The sequence below is a fragment of the Peromyscus maniculatus genome, chromosome 8, assembly GCF_049852395.1.
Source record: "Peromyscus maniculatus bairdii isolate BWxNUB_F1_BW_parent chromosome 8, HU_Pman_BW_mat_3.1, whole genome shotgun sequence".
Classification (NCBI taxonomy): domain Eukaryota; kingdom Metazoa; phylum Chordata; class Mammalia; order Rodentia; family Cricetidae; genus Peromyscus; species Peromyscus maniculatus.
Genome location: NC_134859.1, coordinates 39,380,305 through 39,403,292, shown reverse-complemented (window position 1 = coordinate 39,403,292; position 22,988 = coordinate 39,380,305). Strand labels below are relative to the sequence as shown.

General features: G+C 51.1%; 1 protein-coding gene across 2 annotated transcripts in view; it reads left to right on the top strand.

Moving 5' to 3' along the window:
* Fat2 (FAT atypical cadherin 2) overlaps positions 1–22,728 on the top strand; it is an 86,468-nt gene extending 63,740 nt beyond the window's left edge. For both annotated transcript variants that reach the window (XM_006984879.4, XM_076542377.1), the window contains exons 13-24: positions 147–380; positions 2,980–3,363; positions 4,010–4,224; positions 5,134–5,271; positions 5,709–5,852; positions 6,700–6,897; positions 9,389–10,199; positions 12,981–13,126; positions 15,911–16,352; positions 16,586–16,739; positions 19,365–19,822; positions 20,820–22,728. In XM_006984879.4, the coding sequence (XP_006984941.1) occupies positions 147–380; positions 2,980–3,363; positions 4,010–4,224; positions 5,134–5,271; positions 5,709–5,852; positions 6,700–6,897; positions 9,389–10,199; positions 12,981–13,126; positions 15,911–16,352; positions 16,586–16,739; positions 19,365–19,822; positions 20,820–21,352 (3,857 nt within the window). In that variant the 3' untranslated portion in view covers positions 21,353–22,728. The remainder of the gene's footprint in view (positions 1–146; positions 381–2,979; positions 3,364–4,009; positions 4,225–5,133; positions 5,272–5,708; positions 5,853–6,699; positions 6,898–9,388; positions 10,200–12,980; positions 13,127–15,910; positions 16,353–16,585; positions 16,740–19,364; positions 19,823–20,819) is intronic.
* Positions 22,729–22,988: the final 260 nt, after the last annotated feature.

Below are 22,988 nucleotides of genomic sequence, written 5' to 3'. Positions count from 1 at the left end.
TACTAGGGTTCCTTCCCTGACAGCATGTCCAGAGACCAGCCTCTCTCTGCTCTAATAGAACCTGTGGCTAGGACTGTCACTGTAACTCTCCAGAGAGCATGTGTGTCCTCTAGAGGAACCTCAACATCTGTCATTTCTCCTGGCAGGGGAGCTGACCACACTCACAGCCCTGGACCGGGAAAGGAGGGACATATACAACCTTGTTGCTAAGGCAACAGATGGAGGGGGCCAATCATGCCAGGCAGATGTGATAATCCACATTGAGGATGTGAATGACAACGCCCCAAGGTTCTTCCCCAGCCACTGCACTGTGGCTGTCTTCGACAACACCACAGTTAAGACCCCCGTGGCTGTGGTCTTTGCCCGGGACCCTGACCAGGGTGAGTATGTGATGGACTGGTGACCACCTGCACTATTGAGCCATGAGGTCCATCTGGGGTGACGCATTGTTTCTGTGTCTTCTGGAATGGGCATAGACTAAGACTCCTTGATGAGTCTGTGGATACTCCAGGATGGCAAAGGTCTCTAGACAGCTACACACCTGAAGCTGTGACAAGTAGCTTTAGTGGCATCTGAGACAGGCACAAAGAATTACAGATAGTTTCCCCTTTGCCCCTTAGACCCTCAGAACCTACATGTTGCCACTGATGCCCACTCTTTTCTCAAGGTCATTCTGAATACAGTTCATCAGAAATCTACAAGTCAATTACTCAATTCATTAATTTATATAAGAAAGAAACTTCTGGCCCCTAAGTCCATTATGCTTATTAAAATCCTCTCATCAAATTTTTGACGGTTAATTTGAACCATTTACACTATTTTTCTTGATGTTAGGTACTGGGGTTTGAGCCTGGCAGGCTAAGCAAACTGCCTACCACTGTATCAGTTCCTTTTCTGCTGCTATGACAAAAGTTCCTGACAAAAGCAGCTGAAGGAAGCGAGAGCTGATTTTGGCTCATGGTTTGAGAAGGAATAGGTCCACTCTGTCAGTAGGACATGAGGTGGCTTGCCACATGGTGTCCACATTCAGGAAGCAGAGAGTAGACAAGAAATAGGGCCAATCTAGCCTCTAAAGCCTCAAGGCCCACCTCCAATGACCTACTTCCTCTAGTGAACTCTACCTCCTAAAGGTTCTTCCATCTTTCAAAACAGCTCCACACGGGGTTCCAAGGGTTCAGACACATAAACGTATGGGAGCACATTTCACATTCAAACCACAGCCACTGAGAAATTCCTCAGCCCCAATAGTCTACATTTTTATTTCAATAACATTGTTTCTTTGTCATGTGATATTTGCAAAGTCCTGTAGTCTGGTTTCAGTTGATGTGATTAACTACCATGAACTAGGTGACTGGTAAGGAACTGATAAGGTTCAAGGCTGGGGAGATGCTTGTAATCCCAGTGCTGGGAAGAGGGAGACAGGAGGATCTTTGGGGTTTGCTGGGCAGCTGGCCTAGCTGAATTGGCGAGCTCCATACCAGTGGGAGACTCTGTCTCAGAAAAACGATATGGATGCTTCCTGAGAATTTACACATTAGATTGACTTCTAGCCTCAATATGCACACGCATGCATGCACACTTGCACACAGAGAAATATGCACACACCAAAAAGAAAATAGAAGTTTACCTGGCTTACAGTTGCAGAGTTTGGGAAGTCCAAGAATGTGGTACCAGCATCTGGGAAGGGCTTCCGGTAGTATGACAGTACAATGGAAGGCATTGCAGGGAGACCAGGGACAACTATGGTGTCTTGGCCCTGTCTTCTGCTTCTTATGAAGCCACTAATGCCATCCTGGTAGCTCCACCTTCATGACCTCATCTAGTCTCAGTGACCTCCCAACATCATCCACACATGAATTAGGGGTTGGGTTTTCAATACATGAACCGTGAAGGTTACATTCAAACCAAGGCACACAGTGACTTAGATCCATCATGATGTGTTTGTCCCATATTGTGCCAATTATAGCATCTGCCATCCTGAAACATCCTAATTTGGTCCATTTTCCTAAGTCAAATTCTTTCATTGATAATCTAGGTAGGCTAAAACATGTCCTAAGGGTCAAAGCAGCCAGATTAAGATGATGATGATGATGGTGATTGTGATGATGATGATAATGATGATGGTAATGATGGTGGTGATGATGATGATGATAGTGATGGTGATTATGGTGGTGGTGATGATGATGATGATGATAGTGATGATGGTGATGGTAATGATGATGATAGTGATGGTGGTGGTGGTGATGATGATGGTGATGATAATAAAAATGGAATCATACTCCACCAGCAATGTAAACTGAACATCTCCTAGATATCAGCTTGGCATTGCAGGAGGCAATATTTTTGAAGAAATACAGTGAAATACAGTTCAAGGGAGGGTGAACTATCAATCCAAAGACAGAGAAGCTGGAGCTGGGAAACCTTCACACATGTTCATGATGTGGGTGCATATATATGTGTGGGTACATGTGCACATGTGTGCATGTATGTGTGGAGGCCAGAAGTCAACATCAGGCATCATTCCTTCGGTGCCATCCACTTTGCTTTTTGAGACAGGATCCTTTCTTGGTATGGAGTTAGACATTTAGACTAGGGTGGCTCTCCCACAAGTCCCAGAGATCTGTCAGTCTCTTCCTCCCTGGTGCTAGGATTAAAAGCATGCACTGCCAGGCCTTGCGTTTTGCATGCATTCTGGGGATCAAACTCAGGTCCTCATGCTAGGGTGAGAAGCACTTTGTCAAACAAGTCATCTATCCAGCTTTGTTTCCTTAACTTTTTATTAACTACAAGCTCATAGGAAGTTGCCAACTAGTTTGTGAATAAGCCCGTCATCCTCCCAAGAATTTTTTTGTGAGGGCTTGGAGTGACTGACAGAGATTCTCACTCTTGACATGCCCTGGGCACATCAGCTTTTATGAGGCTCTCCCAAGCCCTGCTCTTGGGTGTCCTCAGTGTGACTCTCACCCCTGGTCTCCACAGGTGCCAATGCCCAGGTGGTGTACTCACTGACAGACTCTGCTGATGGCCAGTTCTCCATTGATGCCACCTCAGGGGTGATTCGTCTGGAGAAACCTTTGCAGGCCAGATCAAACTCAGCTCTGGAGCTTACGGTCCGTGCCTCAGACCTAGGCATCCCAATACCACTGTCTGCCTTGGGCACTGTCACAGTCTCCGTAGTGGGCCTGGAGGACTACCTTCCCATCTTCCTGAATGCGGAGCACAACACACAGGTGCCCGAGGATGCTCCGATAGACACGGAGGTACTACAGCTGGCCATCCTCACACGCCCAGGCTCAGAGAAGACTGGTTACCGCATCACGGGTGGGAATGAGCAGGGGAAGTTCCGGCTGGATGTTCACACAGGTGAGATGGGCAGGAACCAGCTCAGCCCTTTATTTGTGGGGTATATTAGTTTTTCATGTACAGGGAGCATCCGTCCACACATTCTCCCCAATCCCCGAAGCTGGCATCCTTTGATTATTTGTACACTGTCAACATTTCTTCATAGACCCATAATCTGGGCCCTTTTCCCATGTGGGCCTAGCTTACCTGAGAGGATCATCATTCCCCCATATCTTCACCTAGAACTCTGTCCAGGCTCCTCAGTGATCCACTCAATCCCAGCTGGTGGCTTCCTGGTCTCAGCACAGCCCAAGAGGCTTGATATGCCTCCCTCCTTCCCTGAATCAAACACTTGCTGAAATCCAGTGTTCAAGTAGTGTGGGACTCACTGCCTATCTTAAAACCACGCTGTATGTGCAGCCAAATTCCTGACACCCCTGAGTTTTCCATTATGATCAGGAGGAAAGACAGAATACGGAAACCATCTCTCTTTTCTCCTCCTAGCTGTGGAGCCTGAGTCAAACCCACGGGGACCCATGGAAGGAGCTCACTGCATGCCGTGCAGACTCCTCCCAGGCACCTCAATGCACAGGAGCTAACCCCCAATCCCTCCAAACTCTGCCTCATGGTCCCAGCTGCCTTACCTCCATCACTTTCCTCTCCTCAGGAATCCTGTATGTCAATGGCAGCCTGGACTTTGAGACGAGTCCCAAGTACTTCCTGTCCGTCGAATGTAGCCGGAAGAGCTCTTCTTCCCTCAGCGATGTGACCACCATCGTGGTGAACGTCACCGATATTAATGAACACCACCCCAGATTCACCCATGACCTGTACACTGTGAGGGTCTTAGAGAACGCTGTTGTGGGCGACACCATCTTGACAGTAAGGAACCCCAGCTTAACCCTTTGTGGGGTGTGGGCTCCGGGGTGGCTCTTGCCTCACTCCCCAAGAGGTCTCCATTCACTGTAAACAGACTGGCTTATCAAGCCGATGCTCTATACCACATGACTTGTGACTCCTCAGTAAAATGGTGCCACATGCAAGTGTCAGAGTGATGTGGTGAGGACACAGGATTGGCACTATTCAATACAGGAGCAAAAAGAGGTTGACCTTAGAGGTCTGGCCAATGCCTATGGCAGGGAGTGACATGGAGAGCCAGTGGGTGGGAGATAGGGACAGAGGGCGTACCAATTATACTTTTTTGCATTTAAATACACATGTGCACCTTCCTTCCATGAAACGTGCTCATATTTAGTTCTTCAGGACTCCTCTCCATCTTCCTTCTGGTCTCTGCTTCTGCCTCCATACACATCCTGTGCCCCAAAGGCACATCAAGATTTGCCTTCCTGAACACACCTTCACATCTTACTTGCCTGTACCATTTCCTCTGCCTGGAGTGTTCTTTCTATGACCAGACCTTCCTGATCCTTCAAAGCTCCCTGAATCCTCTTATAACCTTCCTGGATGTGACTCCAATCTGTACTCCCATGAGAACCACCATGATTAGACTCACCCATAACATCAGACACAACGCTTTCTAAGGGTGAATCATTTTACATGGTCCTCACATCCTGGCCTCCTGGGACCAACCCTGGTGTACCCTGTCACTGTGAGAGAATGGGTAAATAAGTGAATCCATGGCGTGCTGAGATCACAAGAGATTCTCTTGGAGCGGGCACTACCAACTCAGTGAGTGGTAGCTGTTGGGATATGAACATAGCCTTCACTCTCAGGGCTGAGATTCCTTTCTGGTCACTCATGCCTACATTCACAATCTCCTCTTTGCTGCAGGTATCAGCATCTGATGATGACGGACCTGTAAACAGCGTCATTACCTACAGCCTGGTAGGAGGGAACCAGCTTGGATACTTCACCATCGACCCCAAGATGGGGAAGCTTCAGGTGGCCAAGGCGCTGGACTGGGAACAGGTGAGCCATGTCCAGGCTGAGCAGAAGCATGGTCCTACAGTAGGTCCAGAGGGTAAAGGCAAACACACCCCATCCCGATATCCAGGACAATTCCTCTGTGAACTCTGAGGCAAGAGGCAGGCTGACAAGGGATCGATCCAGTGACAGCTACTGTGGACTGAGATCCATTACCGGCCTCGGGCCCTTTGCAGGATGCCTTAGGTGCATCCTCACCACCTGATGCCCACAGCCATCCTAGGAAGTATGCTCTGACTTTGCCCTCTCCCCCAGCTCAGTCCCCTCCCCAAGGTCTCATCGTGAGGAGCAAACCACTCTCTTTCTGTCTGATTCTGACACCTGAATGCCAGTGCTTTGGGTGGGCCATGGGAGTAGGCAATACATCAAGAGGCAGACACCGGGCCTTTATCTCTAACTCCTCACTGTGCCTCTTGCCACAGACACCCAGCTACTCCCTGAGGCTCCGAGCCACAGACAGTGGGCAGCCCCCATTGCATGAGGATGCCGAGGTGGCTGTTGAGGTGGTTGATGTCAATGACAATCCTCCCAGATTCTTCCAACTCAACTATAGCACCGCTGTCCAGGTAAGGACACCCTGAGCCCACCCTCCTCATGTGTCCCTCTCCATGGGAGGAGCTTCTCGGGGTATCAGCCCACCCAACCAGCTGTGATTTTTTTCCACTGCTGTCCCTAAAGGCAACACAGGGAACCAAAGGGGGGCTGTGTGTTATGGGATTGAAAAGAAAGAGGCCCCTTGTTAGGTTTTTACAGGACCGTTATCCTGTCCTATGGGTTCACCACGGCCACTGAAGTAGGCAGTGTCTACCTCAGAGATTTCAGACATGAAGGTGCATGGGGGGAGAAAGGTGACATACTGCATGTTAACTTATATATGTGAATCTAGCTTTAAATATGTACACATATATAGATGTGTATACATATGTATTTATACACATATAGTGAAAACAAAAAGAAGGCTATTTGGGGAGGAGGGAGACCAGTGAGACGGGGAAGGAAGGACTAGAAGGGTAGTGAGGAGGTGTGTAAAAACAAGGTAAAATTATGTGTGCATGTGCCTACACACATGTATATATTTGTATTCTAACTATAAAATTAGTGATTAAAAGATGGAAGTGCCACCACCATGTACCCACAGACTCTAAGAACTATTAATCTGTCAGCTGTGGGGTCAGGCAATGGCCTCCGTCCTCTGTAGGATACAGGTTTGACACTCAGTGTCTACGACCCCTTCTAAGACCTGGTGCTGTCCTCACGGACACTGAGAGAGGACTACCAGGCCAGCTTCCAGCCTGGGCCCAGTCCATGGGCCAAGGGGTGAGGACTGGTCCCTGGAAAATGGGACCACAAAGGAGGGATCTGAGGGACTGTGGCTCACACCGCTCTCTGGCTTCCTGTCATTCTCGGTCACAGGAGAACTCCCCCATTGGCATCAAAGTCCTGCAGCTGATCCTGGACGATCCTGACTCCCCACAGAATGGGCCCCCCTACTCCTTCCGCATCACTGAGGGGAACACTGGGTCTGTGTTCCGGGTGACTCCGGATGGCTGGCTGGTGACCGCTGCGGGCCTGAGCAGGAGGGTCCAGGAGTGGTATCAGCTTCACATCGAGGTGAGTGCTGTGTTGAATCCGAACTGGTATGTGCGGTGTGTGGGTGTGTAACAGCTTTGGAGACAGGGTGCCCTCTGGTAGACACACTGGTGGTGCTTCTGCTGTGAGGAAAAAGTGTGTGGAGTGTGTATGAACCTGGCAGTGGGCTAGAGACTTCACACTGAGCTCTGCATGAATCCTCATCTCATCTTTGTGTTTGCGAGCGCGTGCATGTATGCATGAGTGCATGAATGCACATGAGCGTGTGTGCATGCATGTGTGTGTGTATCTGAATCTGTGTGCATTTGTGTCTGTATGTGCATGTGTAGATATGTCTGTATGCATGTGTGTGTGTGTGTGTGTGTGTGTGTGTGTGTGTGTGTGTGTGTACATGTGCTTAACTATCCACATGTGTACATGCATTTGGAGGCCTGAGGACAACCTTAGCATGGGATGTGAAGGGGATGGCTCCTTTTCTTGTGGGCTTTCTGTTTTGAGTATGAAGATAAACAATGACATGATAAAGAGAGGAGTCACACCTTATGACTGAAGATAAGTAAATAAGGTAATGAGAGACTCAAGGCAGGGCACACACGTATCTGTCACACAGGTGACATCTGAGTGGAGACCTGGGAGGAGGGCCTGAAGGACAGTGGGAAGAGTAAGATGGGCAAGGAGTTGAGTTGGATAAGAATTCGAAGTGACCTGTGATCAAAAAACAGGAAGTGAAATGTCAGGAAGGAAACTGGGGCATAGGTGAGGCTGGCCAGTCATGGTGAGGCAGGAGGATTGCTCATTTTGTGGGTGACTGACAGCTGAGGTCCAAACTGTGAGAGTTTGAGTGGCAGAAATGCTACCTAGTTCAATTGGTGACTATAACAGAATGCTATGGACTGGACAGCCAGGTCAGACCTTTCATCGTCCTGGGGGCTGAAGGCCAAGATCAGGGTGAAGCTGTGGGCAGACCCTGGTGAGGGACCTCTTCCTAACCTGGCAGAAAGACAATAGGCAGGTACCAACTGCTTCTAAGGGCACTGATGTCCCTTCAGCCACAGTAGTGCCAAATCCCATTATCCCCAGTACTGGGCTGACTGAGGCAGGAGGATTATAAGTGTGAGACCAATCTGGGCTACAAATTGAGTTCCAGAGTAGTCTGGGCTACATGTCTAGACCATGTTTTAAAACAAAGCAAAGGAGTTGTAAACACCTGTAATTCCAAGACTTGGAAGGCTGAGGCAGGAGGATTGTTAAGTTCTGAGGCCAACCTGAGCTATATATAGCCATATCTTGTCTTGTGAAATAAAAAAGTTTTTTTAAGACACTAATCATCTTCACAAAGGGCCCATGGCTATATGCTCTTATGTCCCAAAGGCTCCACTTACAAACAATGGGGATTGTATTTTACCATTTGAATTTTGAATGGACAGAAGCACTAAGCGTTGGTGACCAATTGATCCACATTAGAGAACACTCTAAGCTAGCTTTGGCAAGCCAGGTTGAACAGTCACCCTAATTTTTTTTTGACATTTATTTATATATTGGTTTAGATCCCCTGGAACTGGAGTTGCAAGAGGTTATAAGGCTCCCGTTGTGGGTGCTGAGAACAAAGCTTAGGTTCTCCACAGGAGCAGCGAGCACTCTTATGCCCTGAGTTGTCTCTCCAGCCCCCTGGGTCTCCTATTTAAGGTCATTCCACCCTTGTTGAGAGCCTGCAGGAGCTTTTCACAAATGGGACGGGAGAGCCAGCCTGGTGCTCCTCAGTCCATTGTGGAGCCAACATTCCCGCCATTTGCTACAGCGCCTTCCTGTGTAATTGGGCGTGCGGCTTCTTCCCCACCCCAGAAGCCCTGCCATCCGCCTCTCCCTTCAGAGACGCTTGTCCAAGCCGATGGCCCCTTGCACGTTTGACAACTCACTCTACCTGTGCCCTGACTACAGCAGGGGGCAGGCCCCAGAAAGTTCTCATCTGGCCCACAGAACGAGTTCTCAACTCCCACTCTGATCGCATAGGAAAGGGAGCCCCGGGTGGGGGGGCTCTTCTTCAGCCGGGTATCAACCTTGGAGGGGTGTGAAGACTGCTCAGAGGTGTCTGCCGACTCACCAGAGTCCAGGGCGGAGGGTGCGGGTAGAGGGCTCAGAAGGGAAGAGGCACACAAAGATGGGCCTGTGCTGGAGAGCTGACTCAGTCAGCATATGTATGTACACACACGTGAGCATCTACATGTGCGTGCAGACACGTGGAGGTTTGGTTGGAGGGATTTAGGAAGAGGCTCGGGGCCCATGAGGCTTGGGGAAGTTGAGCTGTTTTTCAGTTTCCCTATTTTCTACAAAACCTTAAGAAACCCTCCAGCACATCCTCGCTTGGAGTTGTTCTTTTTCCAGGGGTGACAGCATGCGACATCTCTGTCTGTGGGGGTGGGGAAGGGAGACTAGGCTGGTAGGGTGACAGCCTCAGCTGGGCATAGGGACGCTGCAGGCTGTTAGGGGCTAACACTGTTTGTCTTACCCACAGGCGTCAGACAGCGGCCTTCCGTCCTTGTCGTCCTCCACATTGGTCAGAGTGCACGTGACAGAGCAGAGCCGCTACCCACCCTCCACTCTTCCACTGGAGATCTTCATCACAGTGGGGGAGGAGGAATTCCAGGGTGGCATGGTCGGTAAAATCCACGCCACAGACCGAGACCCACAGGACACCCTGACCTACAGCCTGGAGCGGGAGGAAAGCCTGGGCAGGTACTTTTCAGTGGGTGCGTCGGATGGCAAGATTATTGCCTCCCAAGGACTGCCTCGTGGCCGATACTCGCTCAACGTCACAGTCAGTGATGGGACCTTCACCACCACCACTGGGGTCCACGTCCACGTGTGGCACGTGGGCCAGGAGGCTCCCCAGCAAGCCGTGTGGCTCGGCTTTCACCAGCTCACCCCTGAGGAGCTGGTGAGTGACCACTGGCGCAACCTGCAGAGATTCCTCAGCAATACCTTGGACATCAAACGGGCCAACATCCACCTGGCCAGCCTGCAGCCTGCCGAGGCCACAGCTGGGGTGGATGTGCTCCTGGTCTTTGAGGGGCATGCCGGAACCTCCTATGACCTCCAGGAGCTGGCATCTGCCATAGCTCGTGCAGCCAAAGAGATGGAACACTCGGTGGGAATTCGGATGAGGTCAGCCCTGCCCGTGGTACCATGCCAAGGGCCAAGCTGCCAGGATCAAACCTGCCAAGAGACAGTGTCCCTGGAGCCCAGGGTTGGGCCCACTTACAGCACAGCCAGGCTCAGCATCCTGACGCCACGGCACCACCTGGGAAGGAACTGCTCCTGCAATGGTAAGGCCTAGGGATGTATTGCTGGGCCCTGGCTGCCTTGCCCCCATGGGAACTCCCACAGAGGTTCACAGGCATGGCGATAACCAAACTAAATGCCACAGACCAGCATACCACCGGGAGTGACTTCCCAACGTTTAGTCATGGGGTACTAACCGAGCTCTCTCTACTTCCTGGAATTTTGAAAGCAACAGTCAGTTACAAAAGACACAGTAGCTAAAAGCATGGGCTGGGGCATTAGGCTGCTGGAGTTCATATCTTTACTCTGCCGCTTTCCAGCCGGAAGGCTGAAGGGAATTTGTTCCTTTCTCTACTACTGTGGGCTTTGCTGTTGTAAGGACTGAGTTATTGTAAGGATACATCAGTGTATCCCACTCAGAGCCTAAACTCTGCACTAAGCAATCCCAGGAACTCAGCTTTCTGAAAAGACTCACCCAGTACCCCTGGCATGAAGACCCACGCCCTGGGTCAGCTCAGCTTTGTCAAAAGAAACTGAGATAAGCCGGGGAAATGGGTCCGTTGGTAAATTGCTCACTGTTCAAGTATGAAGAGCTGAGTCTAGATGCTTATCTTCAAGTACAGTAGCATGGATCTGTAATCCCAGTGCTGAGGAGGTGGAGACAGGAAGATCTCCAGGGCTCACTAGCCAGCCAGCCTAGCTAGATCAGCCAGCTCTAGGTTCAGCAAGAGACACCAGATTAAAAAATAAAGTGGAGAGCAATTGAGGGTGAGAGCTAATATGGACCTCTGGCCATCATATGCAGAGGCACCAACACACATACACATACACACACACACACAAACATACACACACAAAAAAAACACATATACAAACACAGACAGACACACACAAAACACACACACACACACAGACAGACACACACAGACACACACATGCACACACTCATTCACTCACGAAGTGACATGGTCTGGCCTACCTTTGAAGTACCCCACCCAGCTTGCATTACAGAGACTGTGGCTCAGATTTAGAGACCGACAGGGAGCAGTGGGCCTAGGCTTGGGGGTAAGGCCTGTCTGCATTGTGCCCCAAGGCCAGCTGCAGGGAAAGCTGGGATAGTGAAGGCTCTCTTTGGACCACCTGGCAGCAGACAGCAGAGGTTCTAAAGGCCAGTCCTACACAGTCCTGGAGGGTGTGCTCAAAGAGCCTGCCCTGGGCATGTTCCTAGACCTTTTTTTTGCAAAGCCTTGGGTGAGCCCTTCCTTTAGCATTCACCAGGAAGCACGTGGCCCCAGGGCTACACTTTGAGAAACCCTGGCTGGGCTTGCTGGTTGTCAGAACCACTGGCCGGGGTGGGAAGTTGCTCTGTTAACATTTTAGAAAAATAGAACACCCAGGAAATTGATTCATGCGTCATATGCAAGCACCTCAATGTGCTTCCCCAAACCTAATAATATATCAGTGTAGCCTGAACCTCAGTCAAGGCTTAGAATGTGCCCAGCGTCTTGAAGCCTCCCTTAGGCCCCCTTCCTCAACACCCACCATGGGAAATTTTTAAAAATTCTAGCTGGCCTTCAGCTGGCCCAGTAGCCAAGCATGACCCTGGACTCCTGATCCTCCTGGCCCCACCTCCTGAGAGCTGGGACTATAGGCATGTGCCGCCAAGCCAGTTTTGCTGGAGATGGAACTCTGTGGGCACTCTACCAACCCAGCCGCATCCCCAAGCCCACCTAGAGCATTTGAATCAGATTGTGCAACAGGGGTGTCTGGGATGCTGTTTTAAGTGAGTCTCCAGCCAATCCTGATACCGAACCACGTTTGGAAATTCTTGGTCTGAATCAATTTCTGTCTCCCTTCCATTAGGGTCCACCACAATGGAAAGACCAGGTTGAGGAGTTATAGACTTCCAGCGTGATAGAATCTTTGTGTCTTGGGATTCCTTGTACCTCAAGCTGCAGCCCATCCCCTTGCTTTATTTCCCTCTTCCCTGGGTACCGGGAGCCTATACCATTCATTCTTTGTCCCGAGGATGGACAGCTTCTTCACGATGGGGAATTAAGGGCATCACAGCTGAGTCCACGTTGAGGGAAGGTGCTACTTACTCTGACGTCATATTTCCCAAAGCACACTACTTCCAAAGATCACATGGTGGTCAGACAAGCCAAACTGGAGGCCCCCACCCCGCTCCCCTGCTCAGGTGGAACCTCAGTCTCTTGCCTCTGCAACTCTGCATTAGAAATCAGTAACAGGGCTGGGGGATGCTGGACTCGTCAGAGGTTTGGACCCATCCGTCCATCCATCCATCACGAGGCCCCCAGTGGCCCTTGACCCTCCAGAGTATCTTGCTTGGGAAGTTCCCTGCTTACCCAAGGAAAATGCAGACCCCTGTGGTCCTGAATGAATCTCACACAGCTGCAGAATCTTCTTCGCTTCTACCTTCCCTCTTCCAGTGGCAGCCAAAGAAATATGAATGGTGAGGGATTTAAAAGCTCGACTTCACACATCTGATTAGTTTCCCCTCCCCCCACCCCTCCCCCCCACCCCTCCCCCCACTGACATTTGTTTCTTCGAGGCTGAAGCTCACTGCTTCTGACCCTCAGGTTGAGAATGATCCTGTGGAACCTGTACCCAGAGGGAGGCATGCAGGCTGACAGCTCAGCTCCCTTGGGTGGCCCTGGAAACATAATCCACTCCACCCAGTCTGGGCTCTTCATGTATCAGATGGCAGAAGTGGCCTGTTGGCCACCCAATGGTTGAATGAGACAAAGTCAGGCTAAGGGGTCTGTGACATTTCAAGGATGGTGACACCTCGGGTTCATTTGCAGGTACCACCTTGAGGTTCAGTGGTCAGAGCTACGTGCGGTACAGGCCCTTAGAGGTTCGGAACTGGCAGGTCCACTTCTACCTGAAAACGCTCCAGCCATGGGCCATTCTAATGTTCACCAATGAAACAATTTCCATTTCCCTGAAGGTAAGGTGACTCCCACCCAAGTGGCTGCCATGGGCACCCCTTCCTGGGAAGATGAGGGGTGCTGTGAGGATGTCTACTGAGCCAATTCCTGGCAAAGAATCCCCTGGTGTTTTTCAAGGATGCTGGGTGTGACTATCAATCAGAACACACAGGACACAGGACTGTCTACCCCACAGCCACTCTACCTGGAGACACACGCCGGGCCCTCCAGGGTGGGGCTGCTTGCCCAATGGGATAAGAGATCTTTGGGAGACAGTGAGAGGGATGTGAGCCCACACAATGCTGCCCCTGTGAGAATGTCTTTAGTGTGTGTGTAGAAACAGCCAGTGTGTCTCACAGTGTGTGTGTGTGGGAGGGCGAGGGTGGCTTCCACTGGGAGTACTCAGATGACAAGCCCAAGGTAAAGCCTCGTGGAATCACCAGGAAAACATACTAATTTAGGCTCAGTCCCTCGGTGCTTCCTATTACATCCCATGCAAGTCTCGTTCCCTGCCTGGGCGAATACTTCCATCCTAACCACCAGGGGACTATTCCCACAATTTCAGTTTGGTCAACATGTGGAGCATTGGGCTCTGTTCTATGCACTTGGGACTCATTGTTGTTTGGGACTGAAATCCCTCCTAGAGTTTTCAGTAGGCACAAGGGGAGGCTGATGGTAAAACCCAGAGATTTCAGAGTTAGTCTGAATATGAGAAATCCTGAGGGCCCAGAGGGCGGGAGAGGGCGGAGCTAAGAGGTGGTCAGGGAGGTGGCCACTGAGCAGTGATTTGAAGAGCGTGAAGAAATGTATTAGATACATTTCCTATTGCTGTGACAAAATGCCTAACAGAAGCCACTTCAAGAATAAAGTGTTTATTTTGTACTTTAAAAAGGCGGGAAAGGCATGGTGGCAGGAGTGTGAGGCAGCTGGTCACGATGCAGCCATCGTCAGGAAGCAGGGAGAGACGGAGGCTGGCGCTCAGCTCTCTTCCTCCCTTTTCCAGCCCAGGCCCCCAGGCCCACATTCAGGGTGGGTCTTCTCTCCTCTGTTAAGCCTTTCTAGAAAGGCCTTCATAGACACACCCAGATGTGTGTTTCCATGGTGATTCTAAATCTCATCAAGTTGACAATGGGGGACAAAACATCACAAGGAGGTAGCTTCCTGGACGTGTCGGGAGTAATGGCCAGTTAGATGAACAGCAGGAGACTGTTGGCATTCTTAAACAACAGCCCAGAGTCCCACGCGGCTCCAGTGACATGAACAAGGTGGACAGACCTCATGGTTGGGGTCTAAAGCATAAGGGAATGGGGGTGAGCATATCGTTAAAGGTCTCGGCGGCCCTTGGAAGGGCTTTGCTTTCATCTGGGCAAACACAATAATCTGACTTATTGTCATCATGGCACCCAGGTTAAGAACAGAGTTTAGAGGATCAGAGACAGAAACAGAGAGACCCCGACCAGAGGCTGAGGCAATAACCCAGGTGTTGTGAGGGTGGTTGTGGGGACCAGGCTGATGACAATTCCGGAGGGAATTGGAAGCCAACAGCCTTTCTCAGTGCAGGGAACAGAGCAGAGAGAGCAGGGGGGTACAGCTTGGCCTGAGCCACTGGAAGGATGGGGCAGCTGCCAACAGACCTGGGGAAGAGTGTGGGTGGAGGAGGTCAGGGATATTGGGAAGCTCAGGTCAGGCAAGTAGCCTCGAAATGCCCACGAGGCTTCCAGAAGCTAGCAAAACCAGTTTAGAGTTGTGAGAGAGGTCTGGGCTGGGGCCGGAGAGACATAGGGTCAACAGCACATCCGTTACTGAAAGCCATGAGCCTGTTGAGAGTAAAGCTAACTAGAATCTTCTAGGCCAAAGGCTCTCCATCATTTTAACTTCAGGGATTTATGCGTGTGCATGCACATGTGCAGAGGCACTGGGCAACCTTGTGTGTTGCTCCTCAGGCACCATCCACCTTGGTTGTTTTAGTTTCTTACAAGTCTGGAGTTCAACACCTAGGCACAAACGCTCAAATAACCAGAAACAGAGGGTCCCATCAGTAAGGTTTCTTTGGACCTCAGTTTCTTCATCCGTCAAATGGGATCTTGATCATTACATGGAATATGGTGAGGACTGGATGGGGTTTTGGAGGGCGTTTGAATCCTTCAGAGGCAATGTCAGAAGCATTTGAAAATGGGGACATGGCTCTTGATTACTGTAATTAATGAGGCAATTCCATGTAATTTAACTGGTCATCAAGAGACGTTTATTTCTGGAATAACTTACAGCCAATGGGGGTTGGTTACACGATCCGGGAGGGATGTGGTATCCATCCAGTAGAGGACTCTGGCTTGGTGTCCTATCCAGCTTCCAGGACCACGAGGTATCCAGAAGCACCAAACACCTCAAGTCTTAAGGGACTCCCTCTCAGCCACACCCCAGGGGCAGGTCAGCCCCAGGGGCGGGTCATAGGCAGGTGTGGCAGTTACCTGCTGTCACTCTAGGGGCAGTGTTTCAAGGTCAAACCTGGAACAGCTACCCACTACAGCTCTCAATTGGTAGAGCACTTGTCCAGCACGCACAAATTAGATTCAGTCCCCAGCACCATGTAAATGAGATATGGAGGTGAACAACTATGATTCTAGCAAATTAGAGGCACGAGGATCAGGAGTTCAAGGCTATCCTTGGCTACTTAGCAAAGGGTGTGTGTGTGTGTGTGTGTGTGTGTGTGTAGAAAACGCCAATAGCATTCTTGAAATTGGAAGCCTGTCAGCAGAATTACAGAAATCTTTGTTTTGCTGATGGCTGTCTGTGCTCTCTTGCAGCTGGCCAATGGCTTCCTCCAGCTAGACTACAGCTGTCCAGGTGGTTTCTATGGAAACCTTTCTTCCCGGCATCCTGTGAATGATGGGCAGTGGCACTCCATGCTGTTGGAGGAGAAGGACACTTCTGTTCATCTGTTGGTTGACACCACAGACAACACCTCCCTTATCATCCCAGAGGAGTGTCGGGGTCTGAGGACAGACAGACACCTACTGCTGGGTGGCCTTGTCCCCTCAAATCCTCCCTCAAATGTTTCCCTGGGTTTTGAAGGCTGCCTAGATGCTGTTACGGTCAATGGTGAGCGGTTAGAGCTGCTTGGCCATGGAAAGAAGATGCTGGGCTGGCTGGAGAGACAGGCCCTTACCCAGTGCTGCTGGCCTGGCACTGCCTGCAGCCAGAATCCATGCCTCAATGGTGGGAGTTGCTCACCTGCCCTTGGATCAGGTAAAGACTGAGATGGTGATAACCCCAAGGTTATCCAAAAGACCCCTGGATGTCCTTGTGTCTCGCTGTGGAGTTGACAGGGTAGGGCCCCTCACCACAGCCCAGGGCGATCTTGGGCAAGCCGCTACCATCTAGTAGACAAATGATTCTTGAACTACAGCATGAAGACTCAGGTTTTACTGGGGCCCCACCCACTGGCTGGTTGCTCACGCATCTTCCTCTCTCTTTCCCAGGCTACCTGTGCAGATGCCCCGCTCCATTCTCTGGCAGGAACTGCGAACTTGGAAGGGAGAACTGCACGTCTGTGCCCTGCCAGGAAGGTGGCACTTGTGTCTCCTCCCCTGAAGTCACTTCCTGTAACTGCCCTCACCCTTACACAGGTGACAGGTAAGCCCAGAGAGGCTGCATGCTCTGACCTCTTGCCCTGGAGCCTTAGGGAGTGGTCTTGGCTTTCTGACCTCTAGAGAGGTCACTGGGAGTCCCGAAGCCAGGCCTCTGGGCCTTTTCCTCCTATGACTTCCCTGCACCAGGACACTGTGGAAAGGAATGCTTGTGAAAAAGGTCATTTCCCAAGCCCAGTTCCCATCCTTCTGAACCAGACTCGCACATAAGGGACCAGGAAGCCATACATCTCATCAGCTTTTTTTTTAGCGTGTGTCAACCCTGGCTGAAATCGCAAAGAAATGGCTGCGCCCACTTTGTACTATGTGTCCCAGGCACACTGGGGGGCTGGGGGGGGAACCAACTGATTCTCCTGGGCCCAGGAACAGCTATGTCTCAGATCCTCCTGCCAAACTCTGCCCCCTGCCCCGGACTAGCCTAGGCCATGAGGGTTGCTGGGGAAGGGGCGACACATTCTAGAAAGCTAGAAACAAAGCATTGGAACATGTATCTAGTGCTGGAACACCCAAGCTTACGAGCCTGGGCTACCCTGTCTTGAAAAAACACAAAGGTCAATGGCATAGTCCTAGCACCGTTTTGTAGATGGGGAAACTGAGACCCAGAGAGGGAAAAGACTTATCCAAGATCATCCAATGTGTCCATGACTCAAGTCCTTCTCAACAGCCATCATTCTTGCCCTGATTCCTGCCTGCTTTGATGTAAGAACATTGTTCCTCAGGGTCATGGGAGGGTGTGTGGCAGCAAGCCAGGAAAGCAGCGTTTGCATTTTAAAAGAGGAACTTGGGGGAATGCAGCATTTCACATTGCAGAACAAGATGCTTGCGGTGAGATTCTTAGCACTAAGATGTATTTGGGACTCAATTGGGATGGGGGGAACTTTTCTCCCAGATCCCTCGTAAGTGGAAAGCTAGTAATAGACATTCTCTAAGGGCCTTACACCAGGCGATGCCGAGTGGGAGATGGCCGGGGAGGTCCCATAGTGACTTAGTTTCTTTTTCTGTTACTGTGACAAAAAAAACCTCCGACAAAAGGAACTTAAGGGATAAAGGGTTTATTCTGGCTCACAGTTCACAGGTACAGTCTATCACGGCAAGGAAGCCAAGGGGGCAGGAGCTTGAAGCAGGTGGTCACATAATTTCCACGTTCAGGAAGCAGAGAGAGAAGAATAAGTGTTGCTGCTCCGTTCCCTTTCTCCATTGGTACAGCCCAACATCCTAGCTAAGGAATGGTGCCACCCACAGTGGGCATCTCTTCCCACCTCAGTTAATGCAATCATAGTAATTCCACACAGGCATGCCCGCCCAGCCATCCATCTCCTGGATGATTCAAGATTCTGTCAGGTTGAGAATGAATACTTTCTCCAAGGAACTGTAGCATATAACATGTAAAGCCAAGCAGTATGGGACTATGCTGGCTTCTTAGAGCTCACTGAGGAACAGTAGGTGGCATTCCTGGGGCAGAGCTGACATACATTCTTCCTAGGGAACAGCTAGGTAGACCAGATGCCTCCACAGCAGTAGCATCTGACCTCGCTGGTGGAGAGAATATCCCAGGCCTGGATGTCATTGGTGGAAATGGACATTGCCAGGTTCCATGATCACAAATGAGGTTGTTTCTGAATCCTTTGGGAAGATGGCTCCATAGGTAACATACTTGCCATGCAAGCCTGAGGCTTTGAGTACTATCCCCAGCACCCATGTAAAAAAGTCAGGTGTGGTGGTGCACACTTGTGATCCCAGCTCTGAAGAGGCAGAGATGATCGAGTTCCTGGAACTTCCTGGCCAGGCGGCCTCACCTGGTTGGTGAGAGACCCTGTTTCAAAAACAAGGTGAATGGTGCTTGAGGAATGACATTCAAGGTTGACCTCTGTCCTCCACACACATGTGCACACATGTGCACATCTACCCCGACACACATGCATATACTTGCACACACATTTGTGTATGTGGGGGTACATGCACCCAATACCATGAAGTGTCCACAAGAGGATGCCTAGTGTTCTACTCTATGACTCTCTGCCCTATTCTCAGGAGATGGTCCCACTGGACTGGGGGAGGGGGACAGCCAAGAAGCCTCAGTGATCCGCTTGTCTCTGCCCCCCACAGTTTGGGGCTACCAGCCCCAGCTTTTTATGTGGATGCTGGTGATTCAAACTCAGTTCCTCATGCTTGAACAATGAGTGCCCTCACCCACTGAGCTGTGTACCCAGCCCCGGACTGCACGCAGACACACTAGTGGGGTGGTTCTGATATCGATGTGTTGGTGTGTTTGACAATTCCCTTTGACTTTTGGTCGGAAGTCAGAGGATTTGGGGTGCGGGCCTATCCCATAGGACTTCGGAAGAGGGACCTTTAGGGGGCTGGGAAAAATAGCTCAGTGGCTAAGAGCACTTATGGCTCCTCCAGAGGACCTGGGTTTGATTCCCAGCACCCACATGATGAATTACAAACAGTCTGTAGGATCTTATTCCCTCTTCAGGCCTCGGAGGGCATCAGGCACACCTGTGTTACACAGACATACATGCAGAGAGAATATTCATGCATTAAATAAATAATATTTTTAAAAAGAGGGGCCTTCAAAAGTGCACTAAGTACTTCTCAATCTCTGCAGGTGTGAGATGGAGGCCAGGGGTTGCTCTGGAGGACACTGCCTCATCACTCCTGAGATTACGAGAGGGGACTGGGGACAGCAGGAGTTTCTGATCATCATAGTAGCCTTACCTCTCATCATCATTGCCACCGTGGGGCTCCTCCTCTACTGTCGTCGATGCAAGTCTCACAAGCCAGTGGCCATGGAGGACCCCGACCTCCTAGCCAGGAGCATCGGCGTCGACACCCAGGCGTCGCCTGCCATTGAGCTTGACCCCCTGAGTACCAGATCCTGCACCGACTTGAGCCAACAAGAGCCCAGCAAGACCTCAGTTCCAAGTGAACTTGTCACCTTCGGACCTAGCTCGAAACAGCGGCCGATGGTGTGCAGTGTGCCTCCCAGGCTCCCACCAGCCGCGGTCTCCTCACATCCTGGCCACGAGCCCATCATCAAGAGAACCTGGTCAGGCGAGGAGCTAGGTCAGTATAACCAGAAGTCCTGTGGCTCAGGCATGGATGGAAAGGGGTGGGAGCCCAAAACATTCTGTTGGTTTACACATTGGTATACAACGGACCAGCCACTGGTCCTAATCTCTGGGTACGGGACATGAAGGGATGCATTCCAGGTCACAGTGCGCAGATGACTGGAGAAGATGCCACATCTTTTGACCCAGAGTTTGTGGCTCATCATGCTTGTTCCATGACCTCTAAATTCCAAGTCACACCATGAGACTGATGTTAATGTCACGAAATGTAGACGTGCATGGTCTTGGGTAGACTTGGGAATGAAGTGTGTGTGTGTGGGGTGTCTGTACCTTTGTGTTGTTCTGGAAATGGAAAAGGTTCTGGCCATTCAATCTGGAAGTGAGACTTGGCTGGCCAGGAAGGAGGTGGATTTGTGAAGCACTTTCTATTTATCTGGCGAGCACCCCAGTAGCTACAACAGGTGCTGTCATGGTATGTCACTGAGGTCACAAAGATGAAATGAGGAGCTCTAACTCTCTCAACTTCTCAGTGGCAGAGATGGGGACTCCTTCCAAACGTCCCCCTCATTCCACCACCCCCTGTGACAGACACCATGCCATCACCAAGCCCACACTGTGCATCTGTTTCCTTCAGTTCAGAAATGAAACTCTCCAGCCGGTCTTGGGAAGAGATGCAGCAGTCCAAGAGCAGTGTGGATGGCATAGACCCCTGGCCCCTCTGCCCAGTCCTTTTTTCTCACTGACGCAGGTTGGCAGTAGATAGAGATTTGCAAGACGGGCTGGCTTTGAGTTTAACCTCGGGGCTTCAACTTGCCCTCCCTGCACTGTAGATCCATCCAAGCTTCCAGAGGCAACATGCACAGATGGTCACAAGCCCACCAGCTCCCAGGGCAATCCCTACTAAATGCCCAGTCATCAATAGCCCCTGTACAGCTTGCTGTAATGACCACCATGGAAACACAGACTCACCAAGCCTTACTGTTCTCTTTCAGTATACCCAGGCGGAGCTGCGGTCTGGCCCCCAACTTACTCCCGGAAGGAGCATTGGGAATACCCGCACCCCGAGGCAATGCAGGGTCCTCTGCCGCCCTCTCCTCATCGCCATGTCAGCCCTGCCGTGATGCCAGATCCCACTGGCCTCTATGGGGGCTTCCCCTTCCCCCTGGAACTGGAAAACAAGCGGGCACCGCTCCCACCCCGTTATAGCAACCAGAACCTGGAGGACCTGATGCCTCCACGGCCCCCCAGCCCCCGGGAACACCTGCTCGCCCCCTGTCTCAACGAGTACACGGCCATCAGCTACTACCACTCCCAGTTCCGCCAGGGAGGGGGTGGGCCCTGTCTGGCAGAGGGGGGCTATAAGGGAGTGAGCATGCGCCTCAGCAGAGCCGGACCCTCTTACGCTGACTGTGAGGTGAACGGTGGGCCCGCCGCAGGCCGGAGCCAACCTCGAGCACCCCCCAATTATGAGGGTTCAGACGCGGTAGAGAGTGACTATGGGAGTTGTGAGGAAGTCATGTTCTAGCTTCCAGCTCTCAGAGGAAGGCACGGGGAGTCCCAGGCCCTGCACTGTCTTCTAGTCTCGTGGGGAGTAAGTTGGGTGTGGCTGGGAGAAAGAGGGAAGCCCCCGCATCCCCAGTCCAGATGGCCATCTCTTCAAATGTGCTCTTCGGGTCCTCAGCTTGTCCTTAAGGGGTAGAAGGGAAGCTGGGGGTAGAGCTGTAAAAACAGCAGTAGGGCCCCAGGAAAGAGGGGATGCCCAGACAGGTGCATGCTGGGATGAGATCTAGGAAGGCAGTCCCTCAGGCTGATGGCCTCCCAGCCCCAGCAGGAAAGAGCTCCAAACGCTGGCTCAGCATGTTTGGGCCACATTAGAGCTGCTCTCAAGCCCATTGTAGGGCAGGCAGGTTTGTGCCCAACAGGTAACCATGCCTGCATCTGCTTTGGAGGGAAGACCCAGGGTCTTCTGAGATCCATGCAGACCTCCAAAGGGGCTGAAGGGGGAGCAGCCTTCCAGCCGGTACTCCAGTCACCCGAGTATCTGCTTTGAGCGTACATTTGGGATGTCTATGCCAAGCGCCTCTTGTCAGCACCATTCTGGGCACTAGGAGCGAGAGCATTCTTGGGAGATGAGTCACTTGGCCCTCCATCTCCCAGAAGTCTTGTTGCTGAAGCCTCAGAAGGACTTGTTCCACCTCTGCCAGTGGGAATCTTGCCCGGAACCTTCTGTGTTGAAGAATTTAGATCTTGTGTGATGCCGAGTTCACCGTCCCAAGTTTCCCAGGCACTTTTGGCCAAAAGCAAGAAGGAAGTAGTTCATTTGAAAAATTCTTAGGCACTTTTCATCCTTGCTGTCTGGATGTATTTTCCCCAAAGGGTTTCTTCTTGTCTAGACTCAAGGAGCTCAATTCTCATTCAGGGCCAGGTGGAGGTGGAGAGCCAGCCAGCAGATCCAGGCCAGACACCCTGCCCTCTCCCTCCCCTTCATTACAGATGCCTGCCAATCAAGTGTTACCCACACTGACTCAGCCCTATGCATGGAGGGTCAGTGTGGGCACATGTCTACACATGTGCGTAGCCATGGACAGTGTGTATGCGCACTTGTGTAGAAAGTTATGTAGCTCGGAGTAGCAGAGACTGGAAGTTGGGGAGGCCTGTCGTGGCCTGAGCACTCCGTCCTCTGCCAGTCCCTCTCTGGTCCACTGTCTTTTCATGTGTGTGGTTTTACAGTCAGAAGTCAAAAGGGAGAGCCGCGGAGTCTCTCGCCCACAGAGCTGCTCGCGAAGACAGCTGTGTGGGAGGATGCATCAGTGTGCCGGGCGTGACTGTGGGTGTGAGTTATTGCACAAAGTGGCTTTGGTGGCCATTTGATTTTTTTTTTAACAATAAATATCTTTTTTACTGTTACTTTCCGAGTCACTTAGAATGCTTCAGGCCGGGTCAGGGTCGGGTCAAGAGAGTGTCCAGGTCCAGGTTCATAGAGAATGTAGGAGTTGGAAGGGTTCATCACCTGGTATCTGCTAAGCTAGACTCTGAGCTTAACCAGACATGAAGTCAGAGGTCTGAGTGGAGCCCAGGACACTATTTTGGAGAGATGCCTCTGATTCCAACACTTGTTCTTGAGTTCTTCAGTTAAAAAAAGGTCTTCATTATTATTATTA